The 13,808-nt window shown below is 40.4% G+C and overlaps 1 protein-coding gene across 2 annotated transcripts; it reads left to right on the forward strand.

Annotated features, from left to right (window-relative positions):
- The first annotated feature begins 44 nt into the window (after positions 1 to 44).
- On the forward strand, positions 45 to 12,247 carry THNSL1 (threonine synthase like 1). 2 transcript variants are annotated; one of them, XM_074986281.1, is made up of 2 exons: positions 45 to 349; positions 8,256 to 12,247. In XM_074986281.1, exon 2 carries the CDS (start codon positions 8,303 to 8,305, stop codon positions 10,523 to 10,525), a length of 2,223 nt encoding a protein of 740 aa, XP_074842382.1. In that variant the 5' UTR covers positions 45 to 349; positions 8,256 to 8,302; the 3' UTR covers positions 10,526 to 12,247. The 2 variants fall into 2 exon arrangements, with proteins under 2 accessions (XP_074842382.1, XP_074842381.1); XM_074986280.1 differs by having other exon boundaries at positions 45 to 263; positions 8,256 to 12,246.
- The last annotated feature ends 1,561 nt before the right edge of the window (positions 12,248 to 13,808 follow it).

Raw genomic sequence — 13,808 nt, forward strand, 5'->3', positions numbered from 1 at the left:
TCGCGCTAAGGCGGGCCGCGGGGGGTTTTAGGAATGACGAGCGCGCTAAACTGAGGGAAGATAATTGTGCGCGCGCTGCTGGCCAGCGTTGGGAGGTTACGGCGTGATAACTGCGCATGCGCAGCCTGGAGAAGGGCGGTGTGGTGCTGACGGGGCGAAGTTCTGCTGGCGGGGCAAGATACTGGGTCTCACGTTGCTGCTGCCTGGGTTGCGCTTAATGTCTGGGTTCTGAGCCTTGCTCCCGGCCCCGCCCCTGCTGCCGGGTACGTTTGACCGTCAGTGACTCATATGAGGGCTCAGACTGGCGTTACTGGACCCCCTCTTCATGGAAGGGCGTTGCACGGCGGAGGTACCCGTATTCCTCCGCCTCTGAGCGATCCCTGTGGGGAGGAAGATCCCTCTGCTCTGAAGGATCCCTAGGGCTGTACGGGGCAACAGCATTGCCGCCATCCTGCTGAGGGGGGAGTGCAATGGCAACGAGGGCAGCTGTATGTCCACCATCTCCCTCTGAGGGGCAGCCATATCCGCCCAGAACCCTCCTCTCCCGAAGGGGAAGCCGTACAGCAGCAAGGGGTCAGCGTATGTCTCTGAGTTGTGGTCCCCATTGCAGTGTAATGGCTGCCTTCTTTCCCAAGACATGGTCCCCGTTGCAGTGCGGATTGGCATCACCCCTCTTTTCCTCTGACAGGGGCACATTGCCATGGATGGGTAGTCTTGCCTAGTTACAGAGAAGAGGGCTCTGTTTCACCATTGACGCAACCCCCTGCGGAAAAGCCTTTCCCTGAACGGGTAGTTGGGCGGTGTGGGGGGAGGTGGACTAGAAATGGCTACATGGGCGGAAGCTGTGAGCCAGTTTGCTTTCAGTGGCACTCTCCCACACACTGCCATAATAGCTAATAGTTTGCACTTTTTTTTTCTGCTGTTTATCCTCCATTGGTTCACTTTTTGCACATGAACCAAAGACTCTCACCAGGACATCCTTCACTATGAATTTGTGGCTTGGAGTTGTAAACATTTCAGACATATAACCCCATACCTTGAGCTCTTTTGGCTAGCAACCTTTTTTTTAATGGTTGTAACCCCCCACACATTTGCTATAAGAGTGGAAAATGTGTCTGTGATGATATACTTAACTAAGTGGTGTAAGTAACAGAGAAGTAGTCATGTTAGTCTGTTTTCAAACAAAACAAATCAGCAGTCCTGTAGCACTTTAAGAACCACCAAAGTAAGTTGTTAGGGGATGAGCTTTCATGGGACAGACCCACATCTTCAGATCAAGCAATGAGGAGCAGCCCTTTCTCCAGCCCTCATCTGAAGAAAGAGGGTCTGTCCCACGAAAGCTCATCTCCTAATAAATTATTTAGTTAATTTTAAAGTGCTACAAGACTGCTTGTTTGTTAAGTGGTGTAAGTGTGTTGAACAGATTGGCAGAGAATATATGACCTGGAGGAGTATAGGTGTGAAGTAGGAGGACAGCAGAAGAGGTTTGCCTATGCAGACTCAAAAACTTTAAAGGTTTTAGCCCCAGCTTTATGCTGGAGTTTTTTTTTTCCTTTGCTTTAGAATTTTTAGTAATAAAACATTTAATGTCTTGAAACTGTTCTGGTTGTATTTGGTGACCTCGCTGTGTGCCATAACCCCCTCATTTAGAAATGTTGCTGTAGTTAGATATCATATGGCACCCATGACCTCAGTATCTTAATATCTATGTTTTCTTCCACTTTAGTCCTTTATATAATTTGTAATGATTTAAACTATCAGCCTATCTATGGGTTTTCATTTATGCCCACTGTGTTTCCCATCCTCCTTGTATTTGTGAATAGTCAGTTCTTTACAAAACAATTCTTATCCTTTATTTTATTTTAGAACAGCTACCAATTCTGCATGTTATAACTGCATGTTATAACTACATGTTAGATAATTAAAGCTTTACTTCTTTACAAATATTTTAAAAACTACTTAATAAATGCCTGCCAGTTTTGAATCCGAGAGGTTTATACTCCATCTCTCTACGTAGAAACCATTAACTCCAAATGAATTGTCAGCAAATAACTTGTCCAAATATTCTGTAAATCCAAAAATCTTCTCTGGACATCATCATTGTTTGTTCCTGCTATAACTATTATGTTGTGGTGGCTCCAAAATGTCTCAGTCTGGATTGGGATTCTGTTTTGTTGGTATGTTTTGAAGGAGTCAAAGGATTATGAAGAGTCTTTAAACTGTTTGTTGGTTTTTTTGGTTGCTTATATTGCTTATAAGTAGAAGCTTATTTATCTGGCACATTTGAGGCAGGAGGCTGCCAGTAAGTGAAAAATTACACTTAACTAAAATTGAGAGAATTTAAATGTGGGGCAGGGAGTTGGGGGCATGGGAAGAGTTTCTGGGTACTGTGTCCAGGGGAGCACTCACCTCCCGCAGCTCCTTGCAAGCAGTGACCTGTCCTTGCTGTTTCTGGTAGGGCTCTGGCTAGGTGGCTCTGCGCACTGCCTCTGCTCCATCCTGAGCACTGGCTCCACACTTTCCATTAGCTGGGAACTGTGTCCAGTGGAAACTGCTGGGGTAGTGCCTATGGGCAGAAGAAGTGTGCAGTGCCACCTAGCTGTGCCTAGCCTAAGAGCACCAGGGACAGGTCCCCACTTGTGGGAAGCCACCCCTCCAATACTCCAAGCCCTGCCCCAAGCTCCCTCCCATACCCAAATTTCTTCTAAGAGTTGGTGCACTATGCTCCCTTCCATGCACCAGAAATTTAACTCTTCCCACGCTCTGAACCACTTGTAGTCATTTCTCTGCCTAGAAGCAGCAGAGGCATGTAGCTGCTTTTGGGGAGCCCTGTGGAGCCAGGTAGGGATCCTGCTGGCCCTGCATCAACTAACTGCAATCCAGACTCTCTATGAAGATTAGAAACACTGGTTTATAGAGCTTTCCAGTTGGTACAGGGCTGGACAACATAGCTTTTAATGCATTATGTTTATACAGCTTTTGTAAAGGAATGTTTTACCTCCCCAATCTGTTAGAGTTCTCCGAAGGAGTCAACACACATGTAGATAAGCATAGGTGACTGGTGATGTCTTCCTGGGGTGGGTCACACAGGACATGGGTCACATTCTCCCTGCTCCATCCCCTTTGTGCTCTGCTTCTTCCATGCGCTGCCCATTCCACTCCTGCTCCCACTGTCCCCATTCAGCCACTTCAGTGAGTGCAGAGGGTGGTCCTGCCCCTCTCCGAGAGTGGTGAAGCCCCAAAGCAGTGCAGCCTGTGAAGCTTGCACTGTTGTATGGTGGCACTGCTCTGGGGGAAGGGTGGGACTGACACTGTGCTGATCAGAAGCAGCACAGCACTGAAAGTGAGTGCAGTGGGGAGCATACAATGGGTTGATTTCCTGTGCATCCCCACACATCACCTCTGTAGATAACAATTATCGTATTCTTATAGAGTGTTTGGATTTTTAGAAAACCTTTGACAAAAGTTCCTCCCTAAAGGCTTCTGGGGAACCTGAGTAGCAATGGATAAAAAAGGAGTGTACTCTCATGGATCAGTAACTGGCTGAAAGATAAGGTGCAAAGGATATAAAAAAAATGGTCAGTGTTCACAATGGAGACAGATAAACTGTATATCCTCCAACCAGCTGTGCTAGGTCCTGTTTTATGCAGAGTATTCATAATGATCTGGAAAAGGAAATGAACAGTGAAGTGGTAAAATTTGGAGATGACACATATTATTCAAGATCAAAAACAAAAAAGCAGTCAAGTAGCATTTTAAAGACTAACAAAATAATTTATTAGGTGATGAGCAGGGTCGGACAGACCCACTTCTTCAGATCATAGCCATACCAGAACAGACTCAATATATAAAGCACAGAGGTCCAAAAAATTGTTGTTATGGTTGACAAATCAGAAAAATTGTTATCAAGGTCGGCAAATTAGAAGAGCAGAGGGGTGGCAGGCGTGGGGCAGGGAAGTCAAGAGTTAGATAAAACAAAGTATGTGAAAAAGTCCTTATAATGGGCCAGGTAATTGCTGTCTCAGTTCAAACCACATGTTAATGTGTTTGATTTTGGATATAAATGAGAGTTCTGAGCACTCTCTCTGTAAATGATTGTTAAAGTTCCTTTTCAGTAAAACACAGACTTTCAGGTCATTAACAGAATGGCCAACTCCATTAAAGTGCTGGCTGACAGCTTTGTGAGTTAGGAGTTTTTTGATATCTGTTTTGTGTCCATTTTTTCTTTGTCGAAGAGTGTTTACAGTCTGTCTTATATACATGGTGTGTGAGCATTGTTGGCACATGATGGCATATATGATATTAGTTGACGAACAGGAGAATGTGCCCGTGATTCTGTGAATAACATGGTTAGATCCAGTGATGGTATCTCCAGAACAGATATGTGGACATATCTCCTGTTCCATTAACGCTTGGTTTGAATCGGGACAGCAATTACCTGGCCTGTTATAAGGACTCTTTTACATACTTTGTTTTATCCAACTCTTGACTTCTCTGCCCCACACTCCCCTCCTGACGCCCCTTTGCTCTTCTGATTTGCCAACCTTGATAACAATTTTTCTGATTTGTCAACCTTGACAACAGTTTTGGGACCTCTGTGCTTTGTATGTTGAGTCTGTTCTGGTATGGCTATGATCTGAAGAAGTGGGTCTGTCCGATAAAAGCTCATCACCTAATAAATTATTTTGTTCATCTTTAAAGTGCTACTTGATTGCCTTTTTGTTTTGATAGAATACAGACTAACACAGCTATCTCGCTGTCACTATTCAAGATAGTTAAGTCGAAAGCAAGAAATTGCAGAAGGATCTCATCTATCTGGGTGATTAGGCAACAAAATGGTAGTGGACAGTCATTGTTGAGAAGTCATAAATAATACAAAAGGAAAAAAGTAGTACCATATGTACAAATACAGTGATGATTTCTAAATTAGCTGTCAACATCCATGAATGAGATCTTGGAGTCACTGGATTGTCAGTGCTCAGCAGCAGTCAAAAAGGCTAACAGGATGTATTGTTTTTTATCTTCCATCTTTCTTGCTCACTGTAAACAATATATATTTTTTATATCTAAGCCACAGTAATGACTCCAAACATTTACTACTGTCTGCTATTTCACTATATGCCACAAAGTCAAAGCACCTTTCTGTAACATATTTAAAACTCTTCCATTTGCTTATCTCTGTAGAGAGTAGCTGATTTAAAAAATAACCCCCTATATCAATTTTATTTCTCCATGTAGATCTATAGTGTTGTCATCTTCCTTCAACACATACTTACTCTGACCTCATTCTGTCCACAAATACTAAGGACAGATCAGAGTGTCTCATTCTTTAAAACAGGCAATGTATACCGTGTAACTGCCTGTTTTGTGTAAAGGAGAATGGGGAGACCTTGTGTGCATGCAATGTATTGATTTTAACTGTTTAAATTTTTTTTCTGAAACAGACTAACACTACCTCCAAAAATTATTTAAAAATGTGAAGGATGGGTATAATATTTATTATAGCCACAAAATACCTAATGCGCAGTGTATGATAGGTTACAAGACCAGAAGTATACTTTTTCTGTAAACTTTTGTAGACTTTCTAGAATTTCAAATGTTAGGGATTTCAGCATTTTTTCAAGTATAACATTTTAGTGTATCTACTTTCTGATCTTTGTAATTTTATAAACAATCTTAACTACATTTGTAAAGTCTTTGTTCAGGCCTAAAATTTATTAGTATATCTCATTTCCCTATATTATTCGTTAGTGATGGTAAGGCATCGTTCTGTCTCAAATTTTCTGGCATTCTAGTTTATGCAGAGACAGAAAAATTAGTAATCTTAAAATTAATAAAGTGTTTAAATATAATGCCATTAAGCAAGTTGTCGGAATACTGGTACCCAGACTGAATCCTTAAAATCTAATTATAAGGAACAGCTGGGTCCAGTTTTGCCTTTGAGTCATGAAACCTGTGCAAAAAACATTCAGAAAAACCACAGCTAAATCCACCAATCCTGTGCCAGCACATGGTTGTTTTAGCAATTAAAATTGATCGTTGTAAACTAGTGCTATTTTTTGTTTTATGTAGCTGTGAGGATATTTTGATTTCATGGCCTTTACTGCAACTGTGTATGATCCTGATTAATTAAAATTTTGGCCTGGAAGACAAACACTGGTCATTTTGTAGTTATTTTTTAAAATGTTCTTGGCAGTTTTAATGTAGCTGTCTCAGTCATGGTCAATCATATCACAACAATTGTGACTACACAGTGTTGCCACCATTTTGCATGGCAAGAATGACTTCAAAATGTCATTAGTAGCCAGAACTCTATAAATTATTGTTGTTTAGATTCATTCTAATTTCCCAAAGAAATGGTCACAGCCCAATGTATTTAAAATAATTTTGAGCTTAAAACCATTAGCAAATAACAGTCACAGAGTAGCTGATTTTTTCATGCATAAAAAGGAAAGAGGCTCAGTAGGGCTATAATGAAGTTTTGTGCTGATTATTTCATTTTGTGTGCAGTTGTTGACTATTGCTGACCATCACACAGAATTTCTGCTCTGCATTTCACATTGGGTATGTCTACAGGAGAGAGTTTTGTCGGCAAAACAGGCTTTGTTGACAAAACTCATGGAACATCTACACACAATGGCTACATTACAGTAAAAGCATCTGTCTACAGAAGTTACCATCGGAAGAGATGTTCTGACAAAACTTCTGTCAAGAGATCACATCTACACATAAAAGAGGATCTACCAGCTCCTTTTGCCGACTGTTTCTATTGACAAAATGTGTTTTGTGTGTGGATGCTCTGCGAGTTTTGTCTACAAAACCCCAATTTTGTTGACAAAACCGTAGTGTAGATGTAGTCAGTGTGTTTTGTTCACAGAAACTGTCATCAAAAAATTTGTGTTGATGCTCCAGGGGGCCCTTTTGTCTACAGAGTGGATCGAAATATGGATCCCCTTTTATGTGTAGATGTGATCTGCCAACAGAAGTTTTGTCTGAACATCTCTTCTGACAGTAACTTCTGTCGACAGATGCTTCTGGTGTAGGTGTAGCCCTTGACGCTGGCACTGATTTCCTAAAACAAGCAAAATGGAGCACTATTTTTCAGAAAAGCTTGATTTGTCAGTATTTGAGTGCTCTCTTACACAAGTATTATTCTGAGAGGAAAGCCACTTCACTCAGATTTCTTTAATTCTGTTCAATCTATATCAAATGTAAAAATAAATATGATGCAACCTTTGAATACTTGAGATACTGTTTGGTATCACAGCTGCCTAGAAGGGAATTGGATGAACTAGAACCAGAATTATATAGTAGGTTTATACATTTTTGATGTTTTTAAATGGGTTGTGTAGCATTCCTACATTTTTATCTTGAAGAACAAAACTCAAAACACGAGTAGAGCAGATATTTGTAACAAACAGCTTAGGTTGTGAAAAACTAGACATTTAGTCAGTCTTCATTGTCAATAAGGGTCTGTGTGTGTTAAAACGGTGCTATTATGGAAACAGTAGTGGTATACAGCTATATATTAACAAGCAGCAAGTAGCAAATACTGTATATATTCAGTATTATAGCTTTAGGTTTTGAGGGATTCCCTGACAGCCAGCCATTCTTATTTATCCTGAGGTTATTAGCTTCAAAAGTTATGACTCAGTGTCCATTCAACACCTAGGCTGTGTGTAGACTGTGGGGAACTGTTGGAGAAAAGATTTGTGGGCTGCAATATGTGTATCTTTTGCCAACAGTTCTGTTGGAAGAGGCTTTTCCAACATTTGGCCCATACACAGGGGGCCAAATGTTGGAAAATTCCCATCTCTTGAGATGTCCCTTCTTCCTTGTGGAACAAGGTATATAAGGATGGCGACAGAACGCTCCCAACTTTCATATCTCTTCTGAGAGATCTGCAGTTTGGATGCACACTTCATTGACAAAACTTCTGTTGACAGAAGTTTTGTCAAAAGTAGCCTGCAGTCTAGACATAGCCCTACTGTTTCACAGTTGTGAGCAGAACTACTCAGAAATAACCCTTTGCTGAACCTACTGACAGAGGTGGGGCACGCAGAAAGAGATTTGTTCCTCTTTGTGCACTGTAAAAGGTCAATATATTATTTCACTGAAAAAATATAAACCTCTTTGACATAATGAGCTTTGTTTCTAAGGGCCTGATTTTTTTTTTTTTTTTGGTCATTTTACATCTCCAAGCCTTAAAGTATATTTCTATGAATTACTAATTACCTTTTTTTTTCTCTTTGAAGCACTTAAGTTACTTGTCAAGTTGGCTTGAAAAACCAGCGTGAAGAAGATGTTTCGTGTTGCTCGGTTTCAGCCTCTAAAATTAATAACACAGAACATTGGTTCTTCTGTACATCTAAAGTTGAGTTTTCCAAGAACTCTTGAATTTGCACAGCTACGGAAGTCATGGCTGTCATCTCTCTCTCTTGTTGGAGATCAGAATATCATCCTGATGGGCCCTCCTGGATCTGGGAAAACAACAGTTGGGAGAATAGTAGGTCACAAACTTGGCTGTCATGTCATAGATGTGGATGATGATGTCCTTGAAACAAGCTGGAATATGAGTGTGTCAGAAAAATTGCAGGATGTTGGTAGTCAGCAATTTATAGAAGAGGAAGGAAAAGCCTTGTTAAAGTTTTCAGCATCTGGAAGTGTAATTTCCCTTTCTGGGTCCAATCCAATGCATGCTGCCAGCATGCAGCATGTGAAGAAAAATGGGATTGTTGTGTACCTGGATGTACCCACAAAAGACATAATAGATAGGCTGGACTTAATAAAAATTGACCGTATTGTGGGGCAGGATTCTGGAATGTCTATGAGAGATATACTTCAGTATAGGAAGCAGTTTTATAAAAAATGGTATGATATCCGTGTTATTTGTGAAAGTGGACTTAAAGCAGAGGCTGTGGCAAATAAAGTACTTGATGCTGTTAGGAGACATCAAGATTCAGATTCAGAAACTTATATTTCAACCAGATGTATAAGGTCTGAAGCTTGTGAACAAAAAGGCTCCATTAAATGTTTCACTGAAGCTGCCATTGAAGGCCTAGCATCGGATGGTGGTCTCTTTGTTCCTGAGAAGGGTCTTCCAATATTCACTGCAGGAGAATGGAAAAGTTTAGTAGAAGCAACTTATGTTGAAAGAGCTCAGATTATATTGGAAAGATGTATACATTCGGCTGATGTACCTGCTTTCAAGCTGGGAGAAATTGTTGAGCTTGCTTATGGAAAAAACTTTGCTTGTTCTAAAATTGTCCCTCTAAGGCATCTGACAGGCAACCAGTTTCTTCTTGAGTTGTTTCATGGACCAACAGCCTCATTTAAAGACTTGGCATTACAGTTGATGCCTCATCTATTTGCATACTGTGTTCCCAAAAGATGCAATTATTTGGTTCTAGTAGCTACTTCTGGAGATACAGGGAGTGCAGTCCTAGATGGTTTTAGTCGTCTTAGTGATACTGACAAGCAAAGAATTGCTGTGATCACCTTCTTTCCTGAGGAGGGAGTGAGCCAGATTCAAAAATCGCAGATGATTGGCTGCCAGAGAGAAAATGGGTGGTCAGTGGGTGTCAAATCTGATTTTGATTTCTGCCAGACAGCTATAAAACAAATATTTACCAGTTCTGATTATTCTGGCTTTCTTACTGCAGAATATGGAACAGCTTTAAGTGCGGCAAATTCCATAAACTGGGCTCGACTACTTCCCCAAGTGATATATCATGCCTCTGCCTACCTTGACCTTGTTCATCAAGATATTATTAGTTTTGGAAATCCAATAGATGTGTGTATTCCTACTGGAAACTTTGGAAACATATTAGCTGCATTATATGCAAAAAGGATGGGAATCCCTATTAGAAAGTGTATTTGTGCTTCAAATATCAATAATGTTTTGACTGATTTTATCAGAACAGGCCTTTATGATTTAAGAGGAAGAAGATTAATGCAGACTTTATCACCAGCAATAGATATTTTGAAGTCTTCCAACCTTGAACGATACTTGCACCTGATTGCTATTAGTGATGGACAGCTGGTAACACAACTATTTAGTGACCTGGAAAAGGAGGGTCGCTTTCAGTTGCAGAAAGATCTACTTGAGAAACTTCAGCAGGACTTGGTAGCTGGGTGGTGCTCTGAGGAGGATTGTCTAGCTGCTATCCACTCTGTGTACAGTACTACAGGGTATATTTTGGACACACATAGTGCTATTGCTAAAGTAGTTGCAGATCGATTACAGGATAGAACATGCCCAGTGATCATTTCATCTACAGCTCATTATTCCAAGTTTGCACCTGCTATCTTGCGGGCTTTGAGGATTGCAGAAATAAAACAGAATCCATTAAGTCAGCTTCACTTGCTGAGTTCTTACAGCCCCTTGCCTCCAGTTCATAATGGCCTGTTAAAGACATTGAAGGAGACTGAGAAGCAGAAACACCATATTTGTGCTGCTGATGTGAATATCATGATGGCACATGTAGAAACTGTAATACAAAAGCACTTTATGAAAATTTTCTAAGTAAATGCCCTTGGTGTTTACCAGTTTAAATATTTTCTTCACTAAAAAGTCACATTGTAATGCATTGTACACAAGGTCTATGGCACGTTTATATTCTGAATACACTTGCTTGTGTTCATGTTCAGTTAAAACATTTTAACATTGATTTTTTTAAAACATTTACATGCATGGGATAACTCTAATGCTGATGAATGGTCCTTGATTGAAAGCCCTAGACACTGAGGGTCACTTTTACAAAAAAAAGTATAGTAGGGACAACAGTAGTAGAGGCTTCCCCATGTAGTTCTGCCAGTGTTCCTCCCTGGCTCCGGCTCAGGGATCATTTCTAATGTGAAAGGGTAATCCTATCTGAGACTGCTAACAAATGCTACAGGCATTTGTTTTGTGTGCTTGTTAAGTGCTGGGAGTTCTTGTGCATTAGGAATTTAGCTAAACATTACAGTAAACTCTTTCACATCTGGCCGCACCAGGACCAGGAGTTTGCCAGGTATTCAGATATTCTGAATACTAGAGAGGCATACCCTGCAATGCGTAATTCTAAAGAAATACAAGATTAGGTATTAAGAAACAAACAAAGGTATGTAGAGTAATTTATTTACCAAGAAGTATAAGTAATATTATACACTGTAAACTTATACTATATTTAGTTGTATTTACTTTCCCTACACTATATTTATGGAAAAGATAACTAAAATTTACTTATGGTTAATTTAAATGACAGTTATTTGAGAATTCTGGAAAATAGAATGCTGGATATGAAAGCGTACTGTACATTCATTTTACTTGGGACACTGAAAAGTCTTCAGGTGTAGTAACAGTTTTCCTCTTCTCTTCAACTGAGATGCATTTAAACTGGAATCCTTGAAGTAGAATTACCTGTATCCTATTGTCCATATATTCGTACAATATTTCAGTATGCTCTTTCTGTACACAGTGTGTTTGTATTGACTTTAGCTGAACTTTTATATATAATCATGCATTCTTTCTCACCATCAAACACTTTTTCTTATCATGAGGCAGTATTTTGCCTTATAAAATAAAAGCCTTGAGTCTATATGTGTTGTGATCTTTCCAAGTATATTTCTGAATGTGCTTGTAGCTTCTGTTAGCCTATGCACCATCTTATCAAATAATAGAAGATAGTAATATCAGAAGCCTTCTTGGATAAGTGTAAATGAAAATATTCAATTGATGAATTCCCATCATCTGTATTAAATTTTGTGTTTATTTTAGGGACAGCTTAGGCTTTTGAGGGTGTTCAGAATTACTTTTATTTTTACACTAGTCTTTAATTTTCTCCTTTGATTAGGTGAAGATTGAAGCAATTTAAAAAAAATGTTTCTAAAGGTGCAGTAGCATCTGATTTATCCCTCCTATCAAAGGCAAATCTATTTGTGGTTACATCAGGTGACTTTCTTTATTGGCTATTGACTAGTGATTTAACAGGTATTTTGCATAAAAATAATATACTTGGATGTGAAAGTGCAAAACTGTCTTAGATCAGATTGTATTTTTGTGGTCCAAGGTGTAAAGTTTAAGTAGCTGCTACATGATATGAGCTTTGTGACCATATCTGCTGACTGAAACAGGAATAGTTTGTGCATTTTGTATGAGAAATATTACAAATAATAGCGTCTCATGTATATTAAAGGTACAGTATATCTAACTGCAAAGTTACAGGTGCATGTGTAATGTATAGTAGTTTTATTTTCCTTGCCTTTGCTATTCTGAGCTAGCTTCTCAGGTCATTGCAGGGTTTTTTTCCATCTTATTTTTAGCTTTTCTCTCTCTCTCTTTTTGCCACAGTTCTTCCAGAATCACAGTTTGTAGTTTTATCTTCAAAACCAAGGCCTAAAAATAAATAATGAAGTGTTAAATGCTGGAATTTAATGCAGTGCATCATGGGGGTTTACAAAAAGGTAGCGCATGTTTATTACTGAGAAGAAGGTAGGTTGTGCGTTATGTTAGTGCACAATGACCCTTTCACTTCTCGAGCTCTGAGTTTGAATTTTCCCTTTGATACCAAATGACAATCTGATGGTCTCTCCTAGGGCTTTTTTTTTTTTTTCAACAGAATGCAGCGGGACTGCATTCTGCCACCTTTTTTTCCCAGGGCTGCCATTTTTAAAAGGTGGCTGGGTAGCTCTGAGTTGCATGTGGCTCTTTAAGCTGCCACTCCACCTCCAGCTCCCTGCCTGTTGATGAATGAGCAGGACTCAGTTTAATTGGTTTAACAGCTGGCACCGTTGTGGGGGGTAAAGGTTGGTTGTGAGTTGGGGCTGCAGGAGGGGTGTGGGGTTGGGAGTGTGGGGGGGCAGGGGTTAAGGCTGCAGCAGGTTAGGGCCATGGGGAGGACGGGGTTGAGGCTGTGGTGGGTTGGGGCTGTGTGGGGGTGGGGGTTAAGGCTGTGACGGGTAGGGGATGCGGGGGGCCAGTGAGTAGGTAAGGCTGTGACGGGTAGGGGCCGTGGGGGGAGGGTGCTGGTTAAGGCTGTGGTGGGTTGGGGCCAGTGGTGGTGATGGGGGCTAAGCATGGCAGCCGATTAGGGCTGCCAGGTTGGGGGATCAAGCCTTGGGGGGCGTGAGACAGATTTCTGCCACCTTCTTCCTAAAAATAAAGCACTGGTCTCACCATATGTGCTCATTACAGCTATGCACTGCAGAAAGCTAGTATGGAGATTTCAGGATAGAGTGGGCTGGGTTGCAGCATTGAAACCCAGGCCATTCGTAAAACTTACCTTAAACTGTATGTGTCTAAGAAGAGAAACTTGATTTAATGAACAATAAATAGAAAAAAAAACCCAGACTCTAAACATGGTTAAGCTAAATGTCAGTAGCCTGTGTAGGAGTGATGTTTTTGTTTGTAATGGGAATAAGACAGCAGCTATACTCGAGAAATATTTTATGTATAACACAAAAGGATTTTAAAGATGTTGTTACATTGGCAAACACCAATATCACAAAGCTCACAGAAGTAGCTCAAATTTGGTTTATTATTGAGGGGAAATAATAGTATGGGTTCTTAGGTGACATTTCCTGTGATATGAACTCATCACATTTGGCACTAGTCACAGAGAGGTAGCCATGTTAGTCTGTATCATCACAAAGCGAAACTTTTCTGTAGCACTTTAAAGACCAACGGTATAACTCATGAGGTGATGAGCTTTTGTGGGACAGACCCGCTTCAGATCTGGAAAATTCTGGCCCTGTTAGCTGGGAGAGGCTACGAACAGAATGGATTTGGAATTGAACGTTTGAGTGTCTCATGTTTAGGCCATGTTTAC

This window comes from Carettochelys insculpta, chromosome 2 (assembly GCF_033958435.1).
Source record: "Carettochelys insculpta isolate YL-2023 chromosome 2, ASM3395843v1, whole genome shotgun sequence".
Lineage (NCBI taxonomy): Eukaryota > Metazoa > Chordata > Testudines > Carettochelyidae > Carettochelys > Carettochelys insculpta.